Genomic DNA, 18,322 nt, shown 5'->3' on the forward strand with positions numbered 1-18,322 from the left:
CCTGGGAATGTTGTAAGAACAGGAGCTGTTGTCTGACAGGCTCTCACACTTTCCTTCTTGGATGCTTATTTTGGGAGAAGTAAGCTGCCAGGTCATGAGGCAGCCTTGTGAAGTCTGCACAGGGGAAATTGGGGGCACATTTCCCCTTGATGGGCTAAGAAGGAACTATAGCTCTGGCTAACATCTTGATTGAAGCCTCATGGGAAATCTAAAAATAACCAGTTAATCTACTCCCTGGTTCCTGACTCATAGAAATGGTACAATTGTAAATGTTGTCCTCAGCTGTGAAGTTTTTGGGTAATTTGTTACATAGCAATAGATAACTGATACACCATGCTCTAGTAGAGCATTTGATTTGCACTCTTCTTGTGCATATTTTTTAAAGGCATTTCTGATGTGAAGTTAACTCAAGATGTTTCTTTTATTTCCTTATCTAAGTTAACATTTTAAACTTGTGACACTTGGGTTTGTGTGTATATTTAAATGGTAGCCAAATTGCAATTTAAAAAACAAAATCTCTTTCATTTGCTATGTGTCTGCCAGATGACTCTCTAAACATTTTACACATATTATTTTCTCCAGTGCTCTGCAGCCAGGTGCTGCCATCGTGCTATTATAACATGGGAGACGCAGAAGGATGAGCAGTGAGAGCAACCTTACACAGCTGGTTAAGTAGGAGAGACAGCTAGGCTGGGTGTAAGCTTAAATCCCTAACCACTCATTTGCTGTATCTTAGAAAACAAGATGGGTCATAGGAAAGAATGAAACAGTCCCAAGCTTTAATGAAAAGCTCCAGTCTCAGAAGAATCACTGAACCAGAATTAGAGATCTTATGATTCAGAGATGATTAGACCAATCTTTCAGGGACTCTCAGAATGATTATGTGAGATAAATGAGATAGCACACAACAAATACCTGGTGCACACAAATTCTCTTTCCTTCTCTGAGAAGAGGTCATGTGGATCACTAGAAAACTACACAAGCAGTCCTTGATCAGATTCAGGAGTTGTGTGTTAGGATCTACTGATAGTCAAACTCATTAACAACATTCTGGCAGCAAGAGGGGCAAGAAGTATCACTCTCATCTGGGTGTGGTGGCACATGTCTTTAATCATAGCACTCAGGAGGCAGAGGCAGGGATCTCTGTAAGTTCAAGACCAGCCTGGTCTATAAAGCTAGTTTCAGGGCATCCAGGGCTACATGGAGATACCCTGTCTGGAAAATAATCACTGTGATATAGTTTTATATGAGCTAGGGCCCCTGATACAGATGCATAAGAGCCAGGGTCCCAGGATCTTCCTACAGGGCGATCTTCAGAAGAAAAGCCAGAACTATAGAATCAACTCAAAAATATCTTAGAGTATTTTTGAGTTTTTCATGACTTGGAGTCAGGAAATGTAGATCTGAGTCTTTACATCACCAGTGCCTTTTATTGTCATGCCCTTGCTTGGACACTGGGCTGTTGTATACTACATCTTGGTCAGGGCTCATGAGATAGGATATAAGGTGATTTTGTGTGCATTCTAACTTGTCTCTGAGAGTTCTTGCCATCTGGCCATGTGCCTGAAAAATTAATTGCATTCACACTGTGCTTAGAAATTCTGGAATGTTCTAAGTCAGAATCTAGAGTGCTTCAAAAGGATTTTGTTTTTCTGGCACAGCCCCCTGCCCACCAAAAAAAAAAAATTCTTTGGTCTAATCAATGGTACCTAATGAGAGAGAGTATTCTTTCTGACCTCCATTCTGGCACATGTTCATCATGTTCATCACTTAGATTAAGTATGTTCCAGAGTCTGTGGGACCAGACAAGTGTATTACATTTTCATCAGAGTCCAGGCAGTCCCATGAAGCTAGCTACAGTGCAAACCAAAGAGACACATGGCTCAAGTCTTAGTGAGTCTGAGCTGAGTGAATATTCTGTCTTTTTAGTTAAAATCATGTGGAGCTCTTAAATGTCACTTCTGAGCTTGTTTATGGGTTTGCATACTAATCTCCCTGAACATACATCTTTTAGTCTGCCTATCACTTGAATGCTGAAAATTAAGCTGTGGGTAAGAAAGAAAGCCTACTCTCTCCATTGCATTAAGAATAAAGACAGCAATCATAATTTAGCATCTGAGTAAATGTTTTATGGTCTGTGAATCAAGGGTGAGACCAAGATTTTTTTTTCTTAAAAATTACAGATGGATGGATGGATGGATAGGTAGGTAGATAGATAGATAGGTATATAGAGATATCTATCCCTACTGCAGTTTCCCCTCTCTTCTCTCCTTCCAGTCTCTTAACTCTCAACTACCCTCTCCCCCAATCTATTCCTTTTCTGTTTCCTTTCAAAAAGCAGAGGCCTCCCAGGGATATTAACCAACATGGCATATCAAGGGTGGACAACTCAATCTAGTAGGAGGAAAACAGTTCCAAAATAGGCAAAAGAATCTGAGACAGCCTCTGCTAACACTGTTAGACATCATCCCACAAGAACACTAAGCTACTCAACCATAATATCTATGCAGAGGACCTAGGTCAGACCCATACAGGCTTCCTGATTGTTGGTTCATTCTCTGTGAGGCCCATGAGCCCTGGTTAGTTGATTCTGTAGGCCAATTTTTTTATGGTGCCCTTGAACCCTCTGGCTCATATAATTCCTCTTCTTCCTCTTATAGAGGATTCCCCAAGCATCTCCTAATGCTTGGATGCTCCTATTGGTTGCTGGATGAGGCCTTTCTGATGGCAATTATGCTAGGGACCAAGTTTTTTCTTTGAATACCTACTATGCACCAGGGTTCATACAAATAGCTCTCATTATAGTTATTTATCATAAATGAAGAAACATCAAGTCTGGAGAGTTGCTGGCAGAGCTAGGATTTGAATCCTGGTCTGTCACAAAACCTGTCTTCCTTGTCTTTCTATGACATCAATTCGTTTGATTCCTTTTCCAGATGGATTCATTGTGACCCAACAAACTTTCCACTTCAATCTAATAAATGAGCCATTGTGTTTAAAGAATTAAAAAGTTAATACAGCAACTGCCCAATTGTTTATTTGATAACAACAGTGGTAATGATGAAGATCAAACTAGTCTCTGAATAAAATGGAGTTTCAGGGACTAGAAGGAATGGAATAATTTAGAATATCGTACATACTTTCAACTATCTAGATCACTGTTTAATATCAAACAGCTTTTTCTTGGAATTCTATGCATCAAAACATTCCTAATTTTTTTTCGTGCCTTATAAAATGTGTTAGGATGGTGTGCTGGTTATACTGTCCATAGCCAGATGGCCCATGTCTTAATATGCTTCTGTTTCTTCCCCTGAAAATATAGATGAGGTAAGATAATGAGGTAGTTTTAACCTCACATAGGACTTTAGAACACCATACAGCACCTCATTAGCATATGGAATAGGTAGAACTGGAAAATGCTGAATTTATCTTATGTTTTTCTACCCATAGTTTTGATAGGCATTCTGAGTTAACCACACCAATTTCAGGGGTAGTATTACTTTGATAATTATGGGGTTGTTGCGTTGTGTTAAAGGACAATTCAAAGGAAACAACCTTCAGCCCTCAAGAAAGAATATTTTATTTGCATAGAATGCAAAAGAACTTGGCTTCTGTCCATAGCACCACACATGTGCGTGCACACACACACACACACACACACACACAATGCACGCACGCACGCATACACACAAAATATAAATAAAAAGATGAAAATCCTCTTAATGCAGGTAGTAATTATTTTATTGACATATTTACAAAATATTACAAAGTAAAATACCATTCCAATTCACCATATTCCAGGCTACAGACAGGCAAGACAAAGTCCATGGAAAACATTACTTCTGTCTTTGGCATTAAAAATCTACACAGATTGTGGCTTTTAAAATCTCCAATACAAAGTACTAAATGTAGACAAAGTTTCCATTGGTGATGTCATGAAAAGAGGCTTTCTACCCTCTGCTATGAGACTCTGAGGCCAATGAAATGCAACAGGAAGACCACATACCACTTGTGAGGCAGGGAGTCTATTGACTGAAATAAACAATACATGCTACAATACTGTACACAGGAGAGTTTCAATCTGTACTCTCCATAGCAACACTTGCTGACAGTAACAGACAAAACTTCCCCGAGACAGAGATAAGACTTTCTGGGTAGGAATCCATTCCAAGAGTAGACCTTGCCAGCACAAGTTGACTGTACATACATTTTATAAAATACATTTTCATGACCATTTACACATATACAAAAGATTAATTGTTCTAAAACATAATCACAGTTTACGTAACTCTGAGGTAAAGGTCTTGAGTCTATTTAAGTGAGAAGTCCTAGCTGCCAGAGGTCTCTTGGAGGAAGATGTGTCCACTGAACAAGTTCTGGCACTCATGCGAGCTGGGAGAGGACAGGCTGTCACAGCCCTTTCATGTCAGAGGTGACCTAAAAATCTGATACAAGAAGCTTCTAGATTACACCTAAGATAAGAATGTTTCTATTTTTCCTCTAATCAGGAACACTTTCTGAATCTTGTCAGAACACAGTTACTGCTGTGAAAGAAAGAGTCCACTATGGAAGAGCCAAGTTATCATCTTAACCTGACTGCTTCAACTACAGACTCCATGCATCTCAAGAGGAAGATACTTAGACTCCTTACAGAACACAGTGAAGGCTTGGTGAAAGAAATACACTGCAAAATGGATCTTACTACTGATTAAGACATAGCTAGAATGGCTTCAGAAGGGGAAACAGAGGCACCAGGAGAACACTGGTACCTTTCCTTCTGTCCTAGAAACAAAGTATATTCCTTCCCAAATCCTCAATAAAGCTCTTTTGTGCTGCTATTTAAAAAATTATAAAGAATGGAAGTCATCAAATATGTCCTGGATCTTTCTGGGGAAGGGGATTGGAGAAAACAGTTTGTGTTAATAGTATTGCTGCTATACAATGATGCTTCTATACAATGGATAATAGCCCTTGATCTCTCTCTGTAAACAACTCTTCCTCACTAGGATTCCTGGTAACTAAGCATAATCTGCCCAGCCAAGATTCCTTTGTCAAGCATGACATTTCCAAAACACCCTATGAAATCATGAAAGTTGTGAGGTGTTAATACAAAGACACTTCCTTTCATGTGCTTTTCTTTTTCTTCTTTATAAAGAAGTGTGGAAATACAATCAGGACATCAAATAAATAATTAAAACCCCCTCTGTAATTTATCACTTATGATGCAAACCTGAGCATGAGCCACTTTTATTTGATCATGTGTAACATCTGGGGATAAAAGTGTTTGCCAACCAATGAGTCACCTGTTGAACAATTTAAGACAAGAAATGATGGATCTTTCCAGGAAGCTGGACCTTTCTGAGATGGCAGAACTCTACTTTTTCTTCATGCTGGGAAACAGCAAAATTAAATTTCTGCTTCTTTGTATCATCCAAAACTGTAGGAACAAAGTGAAACATTTCCTGATGGCTGGCATCTATGGTACCTGACCCAAGAAAGTGAGGAAACCTTGATCCGAAATGTTTGCAGGGCTCTTTGGGAAAGAATAGCTTTTGGTTTTACCCAGGTACTCGACAATGACAGACTGGCAGGCTGTTTCTTGCACTGCTCTAGGCAAGCCAATAATCCATCAGGACCCACATTTTTAGAAATCCCAGTATTAAGACTTAGAAGAAGAAGGGGGGGGGGGTTTGAACAGTGTTGAACAGCCCGAAATGTTGCTTTCTAAACACTTCAGGGAACTCATAACATAGTGTAGGCTTCTAGTTGTCCTTTCTTTGAGATTTTGGTGCAGGGTGTAATGTTGTACTCAGCTTTACTCATCCTCTTCTACATATGTGGATGGAAACCAGCCCACCTATGGAAGAAAAGCAACCAACATTTCAACACTGTTGCTGCTTACAGGGATTCTACAAAGTATCCCTCATTTTCCTAATACTCTAATTATGCTAAGGTTTTATGCCCACTGTAGGTTAAGACTGGCTTAACAGCTAGAATAGGCCTCATAGAGATATTGGTAGCAACTAAGGAATAAAATAAGCTTAAACAAGGTTCTAATCCACTAGCACACAAATACAAATTAGGGCAATATGGAGCTCAGCACCATGATTCCCTCTGTTGTAGGACAAGGTATATTGTAGAGGTATTCTATTCCATTCATTCCAAGTGAGTGCAGGCAGGAACATTAAGAAATGCTTGGTATACCAAATAAATAACCGCATGCCCTGGCACTTAGCTTTTGGAAAACCCTGAAATACTCCTCAATTTTTCCCACTTGCCAGTCAACTCTTGGCCAATACATTACCAACTCATTTTAAACAACAATGCAGTGCATGCCCCAACCTCCAGGAGCCAGGCTTCTAAGAGGAGGTCTACCACAGGATAGCTGCCAGTGACTGCTCAGCTTTTAATTCGTGAAGAACCAACACATTCATGAGGACAACTCACCCGGCCGTTTACTTCACCTCTCCACCAGCCATTTGCACTCATCTTTGTGTAAATCTTCACCATGTCCCCTTTCAATAAGGAGAGTTCCCTCATATCTCTTGCACAAAAGTCATAACGAGCGATGGCAATGCCCAGTACCTTGGGACTTAGCACTATAAAGAAACAATTCAGAGTCTCAGTCAGTGTACAGTTGGTTTCAACCAGCCATCAGAGCCTAATCAGACCATTGCTATTGGTGTGATCAAATGCAGAGCTGTGATTTCATTACAGATCAATGATAATGATAGCGAAGTTTGAAAGCAGCACAGTTGCTGTTTCAATCCAATCAGATGTGATCAAGTTCATTCCAGACAGTTAAATAACCACTGTTCTGCTTTTGACACTCTTAATAAAAGCTGCTGTAAAAACAAAGTCAACCTAGCCAATAACTTAAAAGACTATGTTAATAAAACCGAGATAACTTTAACATAAACTTATAGCTGATGGCACTGTATTCTGATTCTCATGAGAATCTCTGGGATGAAGCTTTTGTAGTTTTAACCTGGTAACTTCTTTGGCTAAACTCAGAGCAACAGAATTCTGGGCTCTGATGTAAGTCTGTCAAATCAACAACATCAGTTCTAAATAAGTGGTACCCCCTGCCCTCAGCCAAACATTTTATGTTTAAACCATCTAGGGATGAACTCAATTATTGTTTTAAAGACAATTTGGTGTATGTGAAGATGTGAAACAGTTCTCAGTGAAAGGAACCATTTTCTTTTCATGAAAACACAAATGTCTAATCAAAATCCAGGTATAAAGACATCATATCCCATGCTCAGTTCTCTCTCTCTCTCTCTCTCTCTCTCTCTCTCTCTCTCTCTCTCTCCATCCCTCCCTCTCCCTCTTTCTCTGTCTCTCTCCCTCTCTCTCTCCCTCCTTTTCCCTCTTTCTCTCTCTCCCTCTCTTTCTCTCTCTCTCCTTCCCTCTCCCTCTCTCTCTCTCCTTCTCCTTTCTTCTTTCCTTCCTTCCTTTCTTTCAATATCCCTGATGTCAGGAGAGAAGCCAGCCTGTCGGAAAAGAAAACTCCATCCAGGCCTTATGTGTTTGTTGGTTTCTAGTGCTTTATAACAGGCTTTGTAGTAACTTTCCCACCTGTTGCTCTGTGAGGGTCATAAAGTGTTTTCAGTTATATGTGAAATGATTCCAAGAATCACTCACTGGAGATCAGTGGGAATTTATAAATCTTAAACGGTAAAGGAACTTAAGTGTAAGAAAAAGCAACAAATGGAAACACAATCCATCTATATTATAACATTTCCCAGTGCGCAGATAGCACATAATGACCCATGCTACCCTGGAACAGTCCATCTACTTGGCAACAGGGACCTCAGGTCTATCATTCATGGCTTTATAGTGACAGACTTTTTTAAGTCTCCAGGTGTCCATCATAAGATAAACGAAAGGCAATACTGTAGATTTCAGAACTGTAAAGGGAGTAAAAATAGGTCATTTTATTTTACCATTCAGGACACAAACCACTTTAATGGTTTCCTTACTGAAAATGGTCCCATTGCCCAGGCACTGTTCTTAAAGTCACTGCACATAAAAACACCCCAGTGATAGAGAAACCCAATTGTAGACTTAACTGTGTGACCTTGCACAGGCCTCTCAACCCCTCTAGGCCACATTTTTCTCATCTATAAAATGAAAGGTTTGTACTAGCTGACTTCTAAGGTCTATTTCAGAATTCTATGTTCTATTGGGACTTACAGGTTAATTTTTAAAAAACCCACAAGGAATCGTACTTTATCTAGCCCCAGTGCCATATAAATAGTCTTTTAACTCTCCAGGTAACGACGGAAATTCAGATCAAAATGCCTGGACACAAGAGCTATAGAACTGGTGGCAAGGGTCATCACTTTAAGAAATGCAAACTGAATCTTATTCTTACATTTGGAGAGGAAGTTGAGATTTTGGACCCTTTGTATTTTCTTCATGGAAATGAACAAACACTGATTTTTCTTCACTATGCCTTTTAGTTCTCAGAGAAGATGAATGATTTTTCAGAGTACTTCATCCCCTTTTAAATTTCCATCCCCTGACCCATTTCCAATCTCTCTGCATTGACACATGATGAAATATAAAATGTCATGTTGACATGTTGACACTTACGGCTAGCGCGTGCGCGCGCGCACACACACACACACACACACACACACACACACACACACCACATGCAGAATGTCATGGTAAACAATGACTTTAAGGCTAGGAAGAGTGAAATAGATGATGGTAATGGAACTGAAGGAATTGTGTTTGAGGAGATGTATTTACATGGAAAGCCATACACAGAAACAAAATTATTGTATTTGCACATAGAATCGAGCTGTGAAGACATATAAAAGCAGAAAGCAGTACCTGACCAGAAAGGAGTAGAAGAAGGGGGGACAAAGCTGTAGTCTGGAGGAGTTACAAAAGAAAAGTCACATAACAGAGGAGGGGCTTAGAGAGGGAAAGAAAAAGAAGCAAAAGAGCATTTAAGAGTTGGCACAAAAATCCCTCAATACAATGACTTTGTTGTTTGCAATCACAAGAAAATTGTCACATCCAATTTGGAATATCAAGCTATGTTTCTTACCCACTGTTCTCCTGTCATCATTTCTAACTGAGAAACATGCCAGACTTTTACATTTTGATAGACATTAGTTCTGCAATTCAAAGCTGTCTATCATTTTATAGGCAAAGAGCTAACCCATCCCAGGTTGCCACCAGAGCCCCCATCCATCCAAAGATGGTCCAGTTCCCACTTGTTACAATAACAGGAAGGAAAATTTAGTGATATATGTAATCAAAAACAATATGAATAAATAAGAGCTTACAAAACCAGTATAGCTAAGAACCTATAGGGTTGTATCAACAAAACATAAAGAAATCATGGGGAAAAAAATCCAAGAAATTTGTTAAGTTACATTCAGACAATTTGTTAAGACCCCCTACCAAGTGTACATATTGTAGCTTATTTTCAATAGGTAAAAATACAATTAGGAAAAAAAACCATCCTGAATCTTATGTTGGACAATAAAGTTGTACAGGGGTACAATCAAGATAATAGAAATTATGTACTCATATTTTTTTCACTATATGGCATAAAAAGAGTTGATTGTATTCATTATCAAGTGGTACTGAAGTGGTTAGTTACTGATGCTCAATAAATTAATTGTATCGATAATTTAAGTCATTACAGTAACTAAGAGGAACACACTGATGTTCTCTTTTGCATCTAAGAAAATTGGATTCACATTTGGCTTTATGGCCTTTATTCTTTTTAATCTTTTTTAAAATTTAAACTAGAAACAATCTTATTTTATATATTAATCCCAGTTTCCTCTGACTCGCATCCTTCCATGCCGCACCCCCTTGCACTGACCCTCTTCCAATCCCTCTTTTGCTCCATAGAAAGGGTAAGGCCTTACATGGGGAATCATCAAAGTTTGTCACATCATTTGGGGCAGGCCCTATGTCCTTCTCTGTGTGTCTAGGCTGAGAAAGTATCCCTCTATGGGGAATGGGCTCCCAATGTCCATTTGTATACTAGGGATAAATACTGATCCACTACCAGAGGCCCCATAGAGTTCGCAGATCTCCTAACTGACACCCACGTTCGGGGGGCCAGGTTCTATCCTATGTTGGTTTCTGAGCTGTCAGACTGCCATCCTTGAGCTCCCACTTGCCCGGGTCAGCTGGTTCAGTGGGTGTCCCCTGCCTGGTCTTGACCCCTTTGCTCATCACTCCTCCCTCTCTTCAACTGGATTCCAGGAATTTGGCTAAGTGCTTAGCTGTGGGTCTCTACTTCTGCTTCTATCAGCTACTGGATAAAGGCTCTAGGATGGCATATAAGGTAGTCATCAATCTCATTATAGGGGAAGGGCATTTAAGATAGACTCTCCACAACGGCTTAGATTGTTAGTTGGGTCATCCTTGTAGATCTCTGAACATTTTCCTAGTGCCAGATTTCTCTTTAAACCTATAATGGCTTCCTCTATGAAGGTATCTCTTTTCTTGCTCTCCTCTATTCTTCCCGAATCAATCTTCCTGCTCCCTCATGCTCGCCACTCTGCCTTCTCCCCTTCTCTTTCTTCTAACTCACTCTCCCCTCCCCCCATGCTCCCAATTTGCTCAGGAGATCTTGTCCCTTTCGCTTTCTCCAAAAGACCATGTATGTCTCTCTTAGGGTCTTCCTTGTTTCCTAGCTTCTCTGGAGGTATGGATTGTAGGCTGGTAATCTTTTGCTCTATGTCTAATATACATATATGAATGAGTACATACCATGTTTGTCTTTTTGTGACTGGGTTACCTCACTCGGGATGGTTTCTTCTAATTCCTTCCATTTGCTGGCGAATTTCAAGATTCCATTTTTTTTTTTGTTTTGTTTTATTATATTTTGGTTTGGTTCCCCCCCCTACTGAGTAATATTCCATTGTGTAAATGTGCCACATTTTCTATATCCATTCTTCAGTTGAGGGACATCTAGATTGCTTCCACATTCTGGCTATTACAAATAATGTTGCTATGAATATAGTTGAACAGATGTCCTTATTGTATGAATGTGCATCCTTTGTGTATATGCCTAAAAGTGGAATTGTTGGATCCTGTGGTTGACTGATCCTTATTTTCCTGAAGAACTGCCATATTGATCTCCAAAATGCCTGTACAAGTTTGCACTCCCACCAGCAGTGAAGGAGTGATCCCATTTCTCCATGTCCTCTCCAGAATAAACTGTCCCTGGTGTTTTTGGTTTTAGCCATTCTGACAGGTGCAAGATGGTAGTTGTTTTGATTTGTATTTCCCTGACGGCTAAGGATGTTGAACACTTTCTTAAGTGTCTTTCAGCCATCTTAGGTTTCTTTATTGAGAATTCTCTATTTAGTTCTGTACCCCACATTTTAATTGGATGGTTTGGTGTTTTAGTGGCTTGTTTCTTGAGTTATTTGTATATTTTGGAAATCAGCCCTCTGTCAGATGTGGGGTTGGTGAATTATTTTGTCTTGTTGAGTGTGTCCTTTGCCTTACAGAAGCTTTTCAGTTTCAGGAGGTCCCATTTATTAATTGTCAATCTCAGTGTCTGTGTTATTGGTGTTATGTTCAGAAAGCAGTCTCCTGTACAAATTTGTTCAAGGGTACTTCCCACTTTCTCTTCTAAAAGGTTCAGTGTGGCTGGATTTATGTTGATGTCTTTGATCCATTTGAAATTAAGTTTTGTGCATGGCTATAGATATGAATTTATCTGCAGTTTCTACATGCCAGCATCCAGATATGCTAGCACCATTTGTTGAAGATGATTTCTTTTTACCATTTTGTAATTTTAGCTTGTTTGTCAAAAATCAGTTGTTTATAGATGCATGGATTAATATCCAGGTTTTCAATTCATTTCCATTGGTCTACCTGTCTGTTTTTGTGTATGGCCCTTTTTCTTAACCTCAGCTGCACAGCTCTTTTAGTGAGCACTGTGGCTCACATACCTCTAACATTTTAGCCCTTTATTCTATCATACTTTTTGGTATGTGAACATAGCCTTCTTGGTCCATAAAAAGGGGAAACTATTACCTTGAGGAAGATAGAAAATTACTTTGAAGGAACCTGAATTACTAAGATTTCATGGAGCACAGGTAACCTGCTCTTTTGGCTAGCTCTGAGCTATTTCTATGTTTTTATAAGATAGAGAAATAAAATGGTTTTCTGCTAAGCAAATAGATTTGAGTGTTCTGTTACTTGTATGTAGATATAACTTAAAACATCATCACCAAAGATGTAGTAAAAATGGTCTGAGCAGACTGGGCTGAGACAGTATGTCTTTCCATATGCCTCTTTTTGGATAGTTGCCTAATGCTAGAAGCCAGTACTATTACCTGAAAGTAGGTTCTCTAGAATCATAACAGCCATACTGGACTATTAATTATATTATTAGACTCAAGATAAGCAAACTGTCTGAGGGAATTGGGAGAAATTCAGTTGTTCCTGAAATCATTGACTGTGAAGTCCTCTCACACAGAGGGACCTATGTCTGATTCTCCTTTGTCATGAATGGCCTCACATTTATTTTTCTTAATTCCATCTGCTTATTCAGGTAAATAAAAATCAAAATATACCGTTACATGCCAGTGCAGCCAATTTTAAAATATGGTAAGTTCAAGTTCATTTGCCACTATAAGTGATTTCCCCCCCACTCTCTGTCTGTGTCTCTCTGTGCACGTGTGTGTATGAGACAGACAGACAGAGAGAGAGAGAGAGAGAGAGAGAGAGGGAGAAAGAGAGAAAGAGAGAGATGTATGGATGGGTGTGCATGCATACAGCTGACAGGGTTTTGTCCTCTTCCCCTTACTCTCCTGAGATAGGATCTCTCACTAAATCTGGGACAACAGTGCAGTCAACTAGCAAAGCCTGTGTCTGTCTCCAATAGCATCAGGTATACAAACTTGTGTGTGGCTGTGTAGCTGGCCACACAGTCTCTTAGGTAATTGCTGGGGATCTGTGCTTACACAGCAAGTGCTCTTATCCAGCCCCAGTTTTCACTCTCTAGAGGTCAGTCACAGCCAGGGAGAAGAGAGGATGACATTTCTAGTAAAGCAATCAGCCCATAAGTAACCTCACTAATGACTAAACATGTGGTGTCAAGATTGCTAGATTCTTATCTCATGTCTATGAACACTTAAATTGCAAGCCATGTTCTATGCACTGACAGGAAATGGGATTCCCACCCGCCCCTGACTATTTTCTATCTGATTCTTCCCCTGGTTTAGTTCTATTCATTAAAAAAAAAAAAAAAAAAGACTGCAATTAAAAAAAAGTTCCAATGAAGGTAATATAAGCTAAGGATGAAATATTACAAAAGATAACTTATCTCAAAAGGGAAAAGAAATCAATGACAATACAATTAAGTACCATTTAAAGAACTTCAACGGTAGGTAGATAAATTAGACAGATAACTTGTCTACAATCAGGGAATCTAAAAATGTTTGAATATAGGTAATGTTTTACCAAGGAATGTGAGTCTATGTCAACAGTACTGACCCCTTTCTCTTATCTAATTTTAAATACCTTAAAATTATTTGCATTACAATCTGGTAGCTAGAATTCAAAACTTAAATTAGATCTAAAAGAGTATAATTCCAGGGTGTTAGAGAGATGATACAATGGCTAAGAGCACTTTTTGCTTTTCAGAGAACCCAAGTTTAGTTCCTGCCAGTCACATTGAGTAGCTTACAATAACCTTTAGTTCCAGTTTCTGGGGGACCTGACATCTTTTGGCCCCTATAGGCCATATAGCCTCATGTAAATATCAACATATATACATACATACATACATACATACATACATACATACATACATACATAGAATTAAAAAAAAAGATATACTCCAGCTGCATTGCCATTATTCTTGATAATTGGCTTCAGCCTTTCTGGTGGCTTGTCATGCTCATTTACTGCCCCTGAATAACAACAGGTTCTTAGATAAACCTTGGCTCTCTTAGTTCCATTCTGTGATTTCAAACATTTTCAGTGACATTACCTTGAAGAACAGCATCATCTCAGATTTCACTTGTTGAAAACTAAACTTACCATCTGTCTCTTTGTAACTCTGCTGGCTAGTTTTCTATAACTTGACATAGCCAAAGTCAGTTTAGAAAAAGGAACCTCATATAAGAAAATGCCTCTACCAGACTGGCCTGTGGGCCAGTGGTACATTTTCTTGATTAATGATTGATGTGAGAGGAACCAGCTCACTGTGGGTGGTGCCACTCAGGATGATGGTCCCGAGTGCTATAAGCAAGCCAGGAGTAATCAGTTCTCCTCCATGGGCTCTGTACCAGTACCTGCCTCTGAGTTCCTGCCTTGAGTTCTTGCCCGGACTTCCCTCAGTGATGAGACTATAAACTGCATGATGAAGTATCCCCTTTCTTCCCCAAGATGCCTTTGGTCATGGTGTTTTTATCATATATCAATAGAAATCCTAGCTAAGATAGAAATCTAACAAACTTACCTATTTTTACTTTCCATGATTCCATTTTTGGTGATAGCCTTGCAAAATCATACACTATTAGGCTCTTCCTATCTAAACTCTACATCAAGTATCTTCTACCTTTGTGATATTAGGTTAATTATTTCTTCCAGAGTTCTCAGCTAAGCTATCCCAATCCAGGTGCAAACAGCATTCTATAACCACAATCAGCCGCCTACTTACTTCTTGCTTTCAACTTGTTTTCTTTTTAAACATTATCTCCTAACTACTCATCCCAAACATTGATTCTCCTGTCAATTTTCAAAATCATGAAGTGCAAAATCACATGACAATTTATTAACTTTGTTTCTCCCACTTTTCTAGTGAAACCTTTTAGAAAGTGCACACATTACTTCTTTTCCCTAGACCAGCTTCCCATTTCCCAATGGCCTTCAGCTACATTTTCAACTAAGGACTTTGGTTTATTCTAGAATATTTCTCCCTTCCCCAGTCTCCCTAACTCAAAAGGCTACAACAGACCCTTTCTAAGATCCACGATAACCAACTCAGATAATACCTGCCATTTCTTGTCCTGTTCTAGTCATCCAGTGGGTATTCAGCCATGTCACAACACTTCCAGCTTCTGCTTTTTAATCTGTACATAGGTAGCTCCACTGAGATGTGGGAACTGGAAGGCAGAGACCAGTTTTGCATCTCCCATAGGAGTCCCTGGTACTATTCAATAGTTCCCACCCAACAGACAAGCATCTTAGCTGGGGTGAGCATCTGTATGTTTCCCCTTCCCCATTGTCTTAGCTCATCTTTCACTCACTCACCTATTCAGTAAGACTTCCAAAATAAAAGTGACAAAACATAAAGGAAAGAAAGTGAAATACACTCAGGCTCTACTCCTAAGGCTTTCTGAGGACTGCAACCTAACAGCAACATTCCTGCAATAATTAACTCTCCTGAGATGCCACACCTTTCATGGCATTAACCATATTGTTTGCCCGAGCAATCTTTTTAAAGTAAAAGGTTAATCAGTTTCTTCTGCCACTGCATATATATCTCTCAGTCAGCATTTAAGGGTTGATAAGGATGATTTCCATTTCCCTGTGAATTGTAGCATGATTCATTGTTGTTGCTCTTCCTATATGTCAATTTCCTTTGCCTCTGCGTCCTTGACTCTTGTTCTATAAAATCGGCATTTGAATGTTCTAGCACCTACTGAAGATAACATGCTAAGCTGGAAAATATATGTTCAACTCTAGATGTGAGTAATGTTAGAGTTGGACATCTAGATATCTCTAGAGTGGTTTAAATTATAGAATATGTTTACCTTCACACTAGAAAGATATGCATCTATCTCTATGCACATGCACAGATAAAATGTTTCTTCATTAAATTTTTCCTATCAGACATTATTAAGACACCTCAGCACATAAATCACTGGTAGGTGCATGTTCTGGAGCAGGATTAGAAAGGGCCCAGGAGAAGTGACATTCAAATGGAAATGTTGATGCTTGTGACCTCCTGGACCACAGGCAGCCTCCCTTCTCTTACTTTTTTTTATTTTGGGGGTTCCTACAGCAGTCTTGCTGCCACTTATAGAAGTCCATATATACACAACAGGCAATAATGAGTTCCTTTTCAGCAGCATGGTCATTGGTTAGGTACATGCTTCACTTAAGACCCAGTTTCTTTCTTTCTTTAAACATTTTGAACTTCACATCAGCATAGAGGACAACCCTCCTTGGTCACACTTCGGAGGAGGGTTGTTTGATAAATGTATGACACCTGTTACTGGGATACTATCTGTGAAGCATTTTTGTCAAATGAATGCTTCACAGTGTAGTGGCATAATGCAATTACAAAAGATGATGTGTATAATAATACTACTTATCAACTTTTCCAAACTCAAAAAAGTAAAGATTGGTGTGCTAGCATTCTCTAGCAGAAAGCCAAAGATAGCTGTTAAATAAAAAGGGAATGGAATACTTGCACAGTCATAATTACTGAGTGATTAGTCACTAGTGGAGGTCATATGGTTCTGACAAAACTATTTTAATTTAAAGGAAAAAGAACAGGTTAACAGGAGGATTTTTAAAAATCTCAAATGACTTAATATCTAATGCCGATACTTTCCATACCAAATTAACTAAGAATTGCATTGTAGAATTGTTGTCTGCCTTGACCAAGCTACAAATACGTGCAAGCCAAAGTGTATTCAATTTATAGTAAACATTCAAATTAGAAACAAAATTCAATCAACACTTTTCCTTCAGGGTTTGAGTTAACGAGTCATGGACTAAGTTTTGAACTAACACCCAATTATCCATTACCTATTTTACAGACCTTTTCCTTAAGTGTTTGTTAATTATTCTCTGGTACCTGAGACATTGTCTAACACTTTTAGTTTTAACCAGCACATAGAGTCACATTAATTTACAGAACAGAAAAATTTTAGCAAGCATTGGTCCAATGTATTTATTAAGACAGTGGCCAAGAGGGGCTCCTAAAGCCCTTGCATTCTTAAGTGAGAAGCTTTGATGAACTGTCATAGAAGTTTGGATTTTTTATTTTTTATTTTTGCCAAGATTGTGTGCAGATGGCCTGACTGCAGAAAACATGCTCAGAATATGATGAATGCTTACTTTAAATTTGTTAGCCTTACCCCCATTTTAGAACACAGACATTGTTGTGAAGACTTTCAATAATATCCAATGATGTATTACCAAATATCTGTTTCCTTACCTCTCTCAAGGAATACAAACCAAAATTCTCTTAGTTGGTTATATATTTTAGATCTTACTGCTAAAAAAAAAAATAAGGGTAATTCTCATTTAATTGAATGCTGACATCTAAGTGAAGAAATCTGTGAACACAAAATTTAAATATCTAACAAAGAAAAGTCATGTGTGGGATAACTGGAAGAACTGAACTCTTGCATGGTATTCAATGCTCCACCACAGAAACATTAACAAGAAAAGAAGTACAAGGTCTTCCCAAATGTTATTGGAAATAGGATGGTAGACATCACCTTGGGGATTCAGATTATTTATATGTATATATTTTCTGGGACTATGGACTGGATTCTAAATCCATGTCTCCCTTCCCCTCACACACACAAAGCTGGTTACAAGGACTACGCTAAGTTACTTAAGAAGACAAAACAAACATGATGAATAGCTGACTTCAGAGGTGCTTACAAGTTAAATTATTGAAGAGACAGACACATATGGAAAATATATACAGATATGAAAAGACTGCACTTCAGGATGAGAGTCTATTACAGATGCCAGGCTTCACAGAAGCTAGAAGACAAAACAAAACCTTCCAATCTCATAGCTGTTCAGATTAAAAATCCTAATGTCATACACAAGTCTTCTTTTAATGTTTCATTTTGCATCCTATGTCTCATTTGGCTGGATTATCTTTAAAATCTGTCACTCAAGTGACTAAATTTTGCCTTAATCACTTAATTTTATTTATATGTATTTTTGCCTGCATATATGTATGTATGAGGGATTTGGGTACCCTGGAACTGGAGTTATAGACAGTTGTGAGCTGCCATGTGGGTGCTGAGAATCACACCCAGGTCATCCATAAGAGTAACCATTGCTCTTAACCACTGAGCCATCTCTCCAGTCAAGTGACTAAATTTTTGTCCAAGTCAATTATCACTTTCACCTGGATGCCAGATGAACCTCCTAATGTATCTTCATCTGTCACTGTTTACCTTGTCTGGACTTCCCATGCTCTTTCGTCACCTTAGAAACTAGAACAATGCTAGTAAAACTTAAAGTCAAACTATCTTTCTCTTTTGTTTAAATTCCCCCAAAGGCCTCCCATTTTCTTCCAAAGTCTAATTGAAAGCACTGTAGGACTTCACAGTGT

At 38.8% G+C, this 18,322-nt stretch overlaps 1 protein-coding gene across 3 annotated transcripts in view; it reads right to left on the reverse strand.

The window, feature by feature from the left end:
* Window positions 1-3,719: 3,719 nt before the first annotated feature.
* Window positions 3,720-18,322, reverse strand: part of Vav3 (vav guanine nucleotide exchange factor 3) — a 328,799-nt gene continuing 314,196 nt past the window's right edge. Inside the window, exons 26-28 of one of the 3 annotated variants that reach the window (XM_051177692.1) lie at window positions 8,848-8,889; window positions 6,448-6,599; window positions 3,720-5,857 (exon numbers count right to left, since the gene is read on the reverse strand). In XM_051177692.1, coding sequence (XP_051033649.1) covers window positions 5,816-5,857; window positions 6,448-6,599; window positions 8,848-8,889 — 236 coding nt within the window. In that variant the 3' untranslated portion in view covers window positions 3,720-5,815. Of the gene's footprint in view, window positions 5,858-6,447; window positions 6,600-8,847; window positions 8,932-18,322 lie in introns of all 3 variants that reach the window. The other 2 variants (XM_051177691.1, XM_051177693.1) reach the window with 2 other exon arrangements.

Source organism: Phodopus roborovskii, unplaced genomic scaffold (assembly GCF_943737965.1).
Source record: "Phodopus roborovskii unplaced genomic scaffold, PHOROB, whole genome shotgun sequence".
NCBI classification, from domain to species: Eukaryota; Metazoa; Chordata; class Mammalia; order Rodentia; family Cricetidae; genus Phodopus; species Phodopus roborovskii.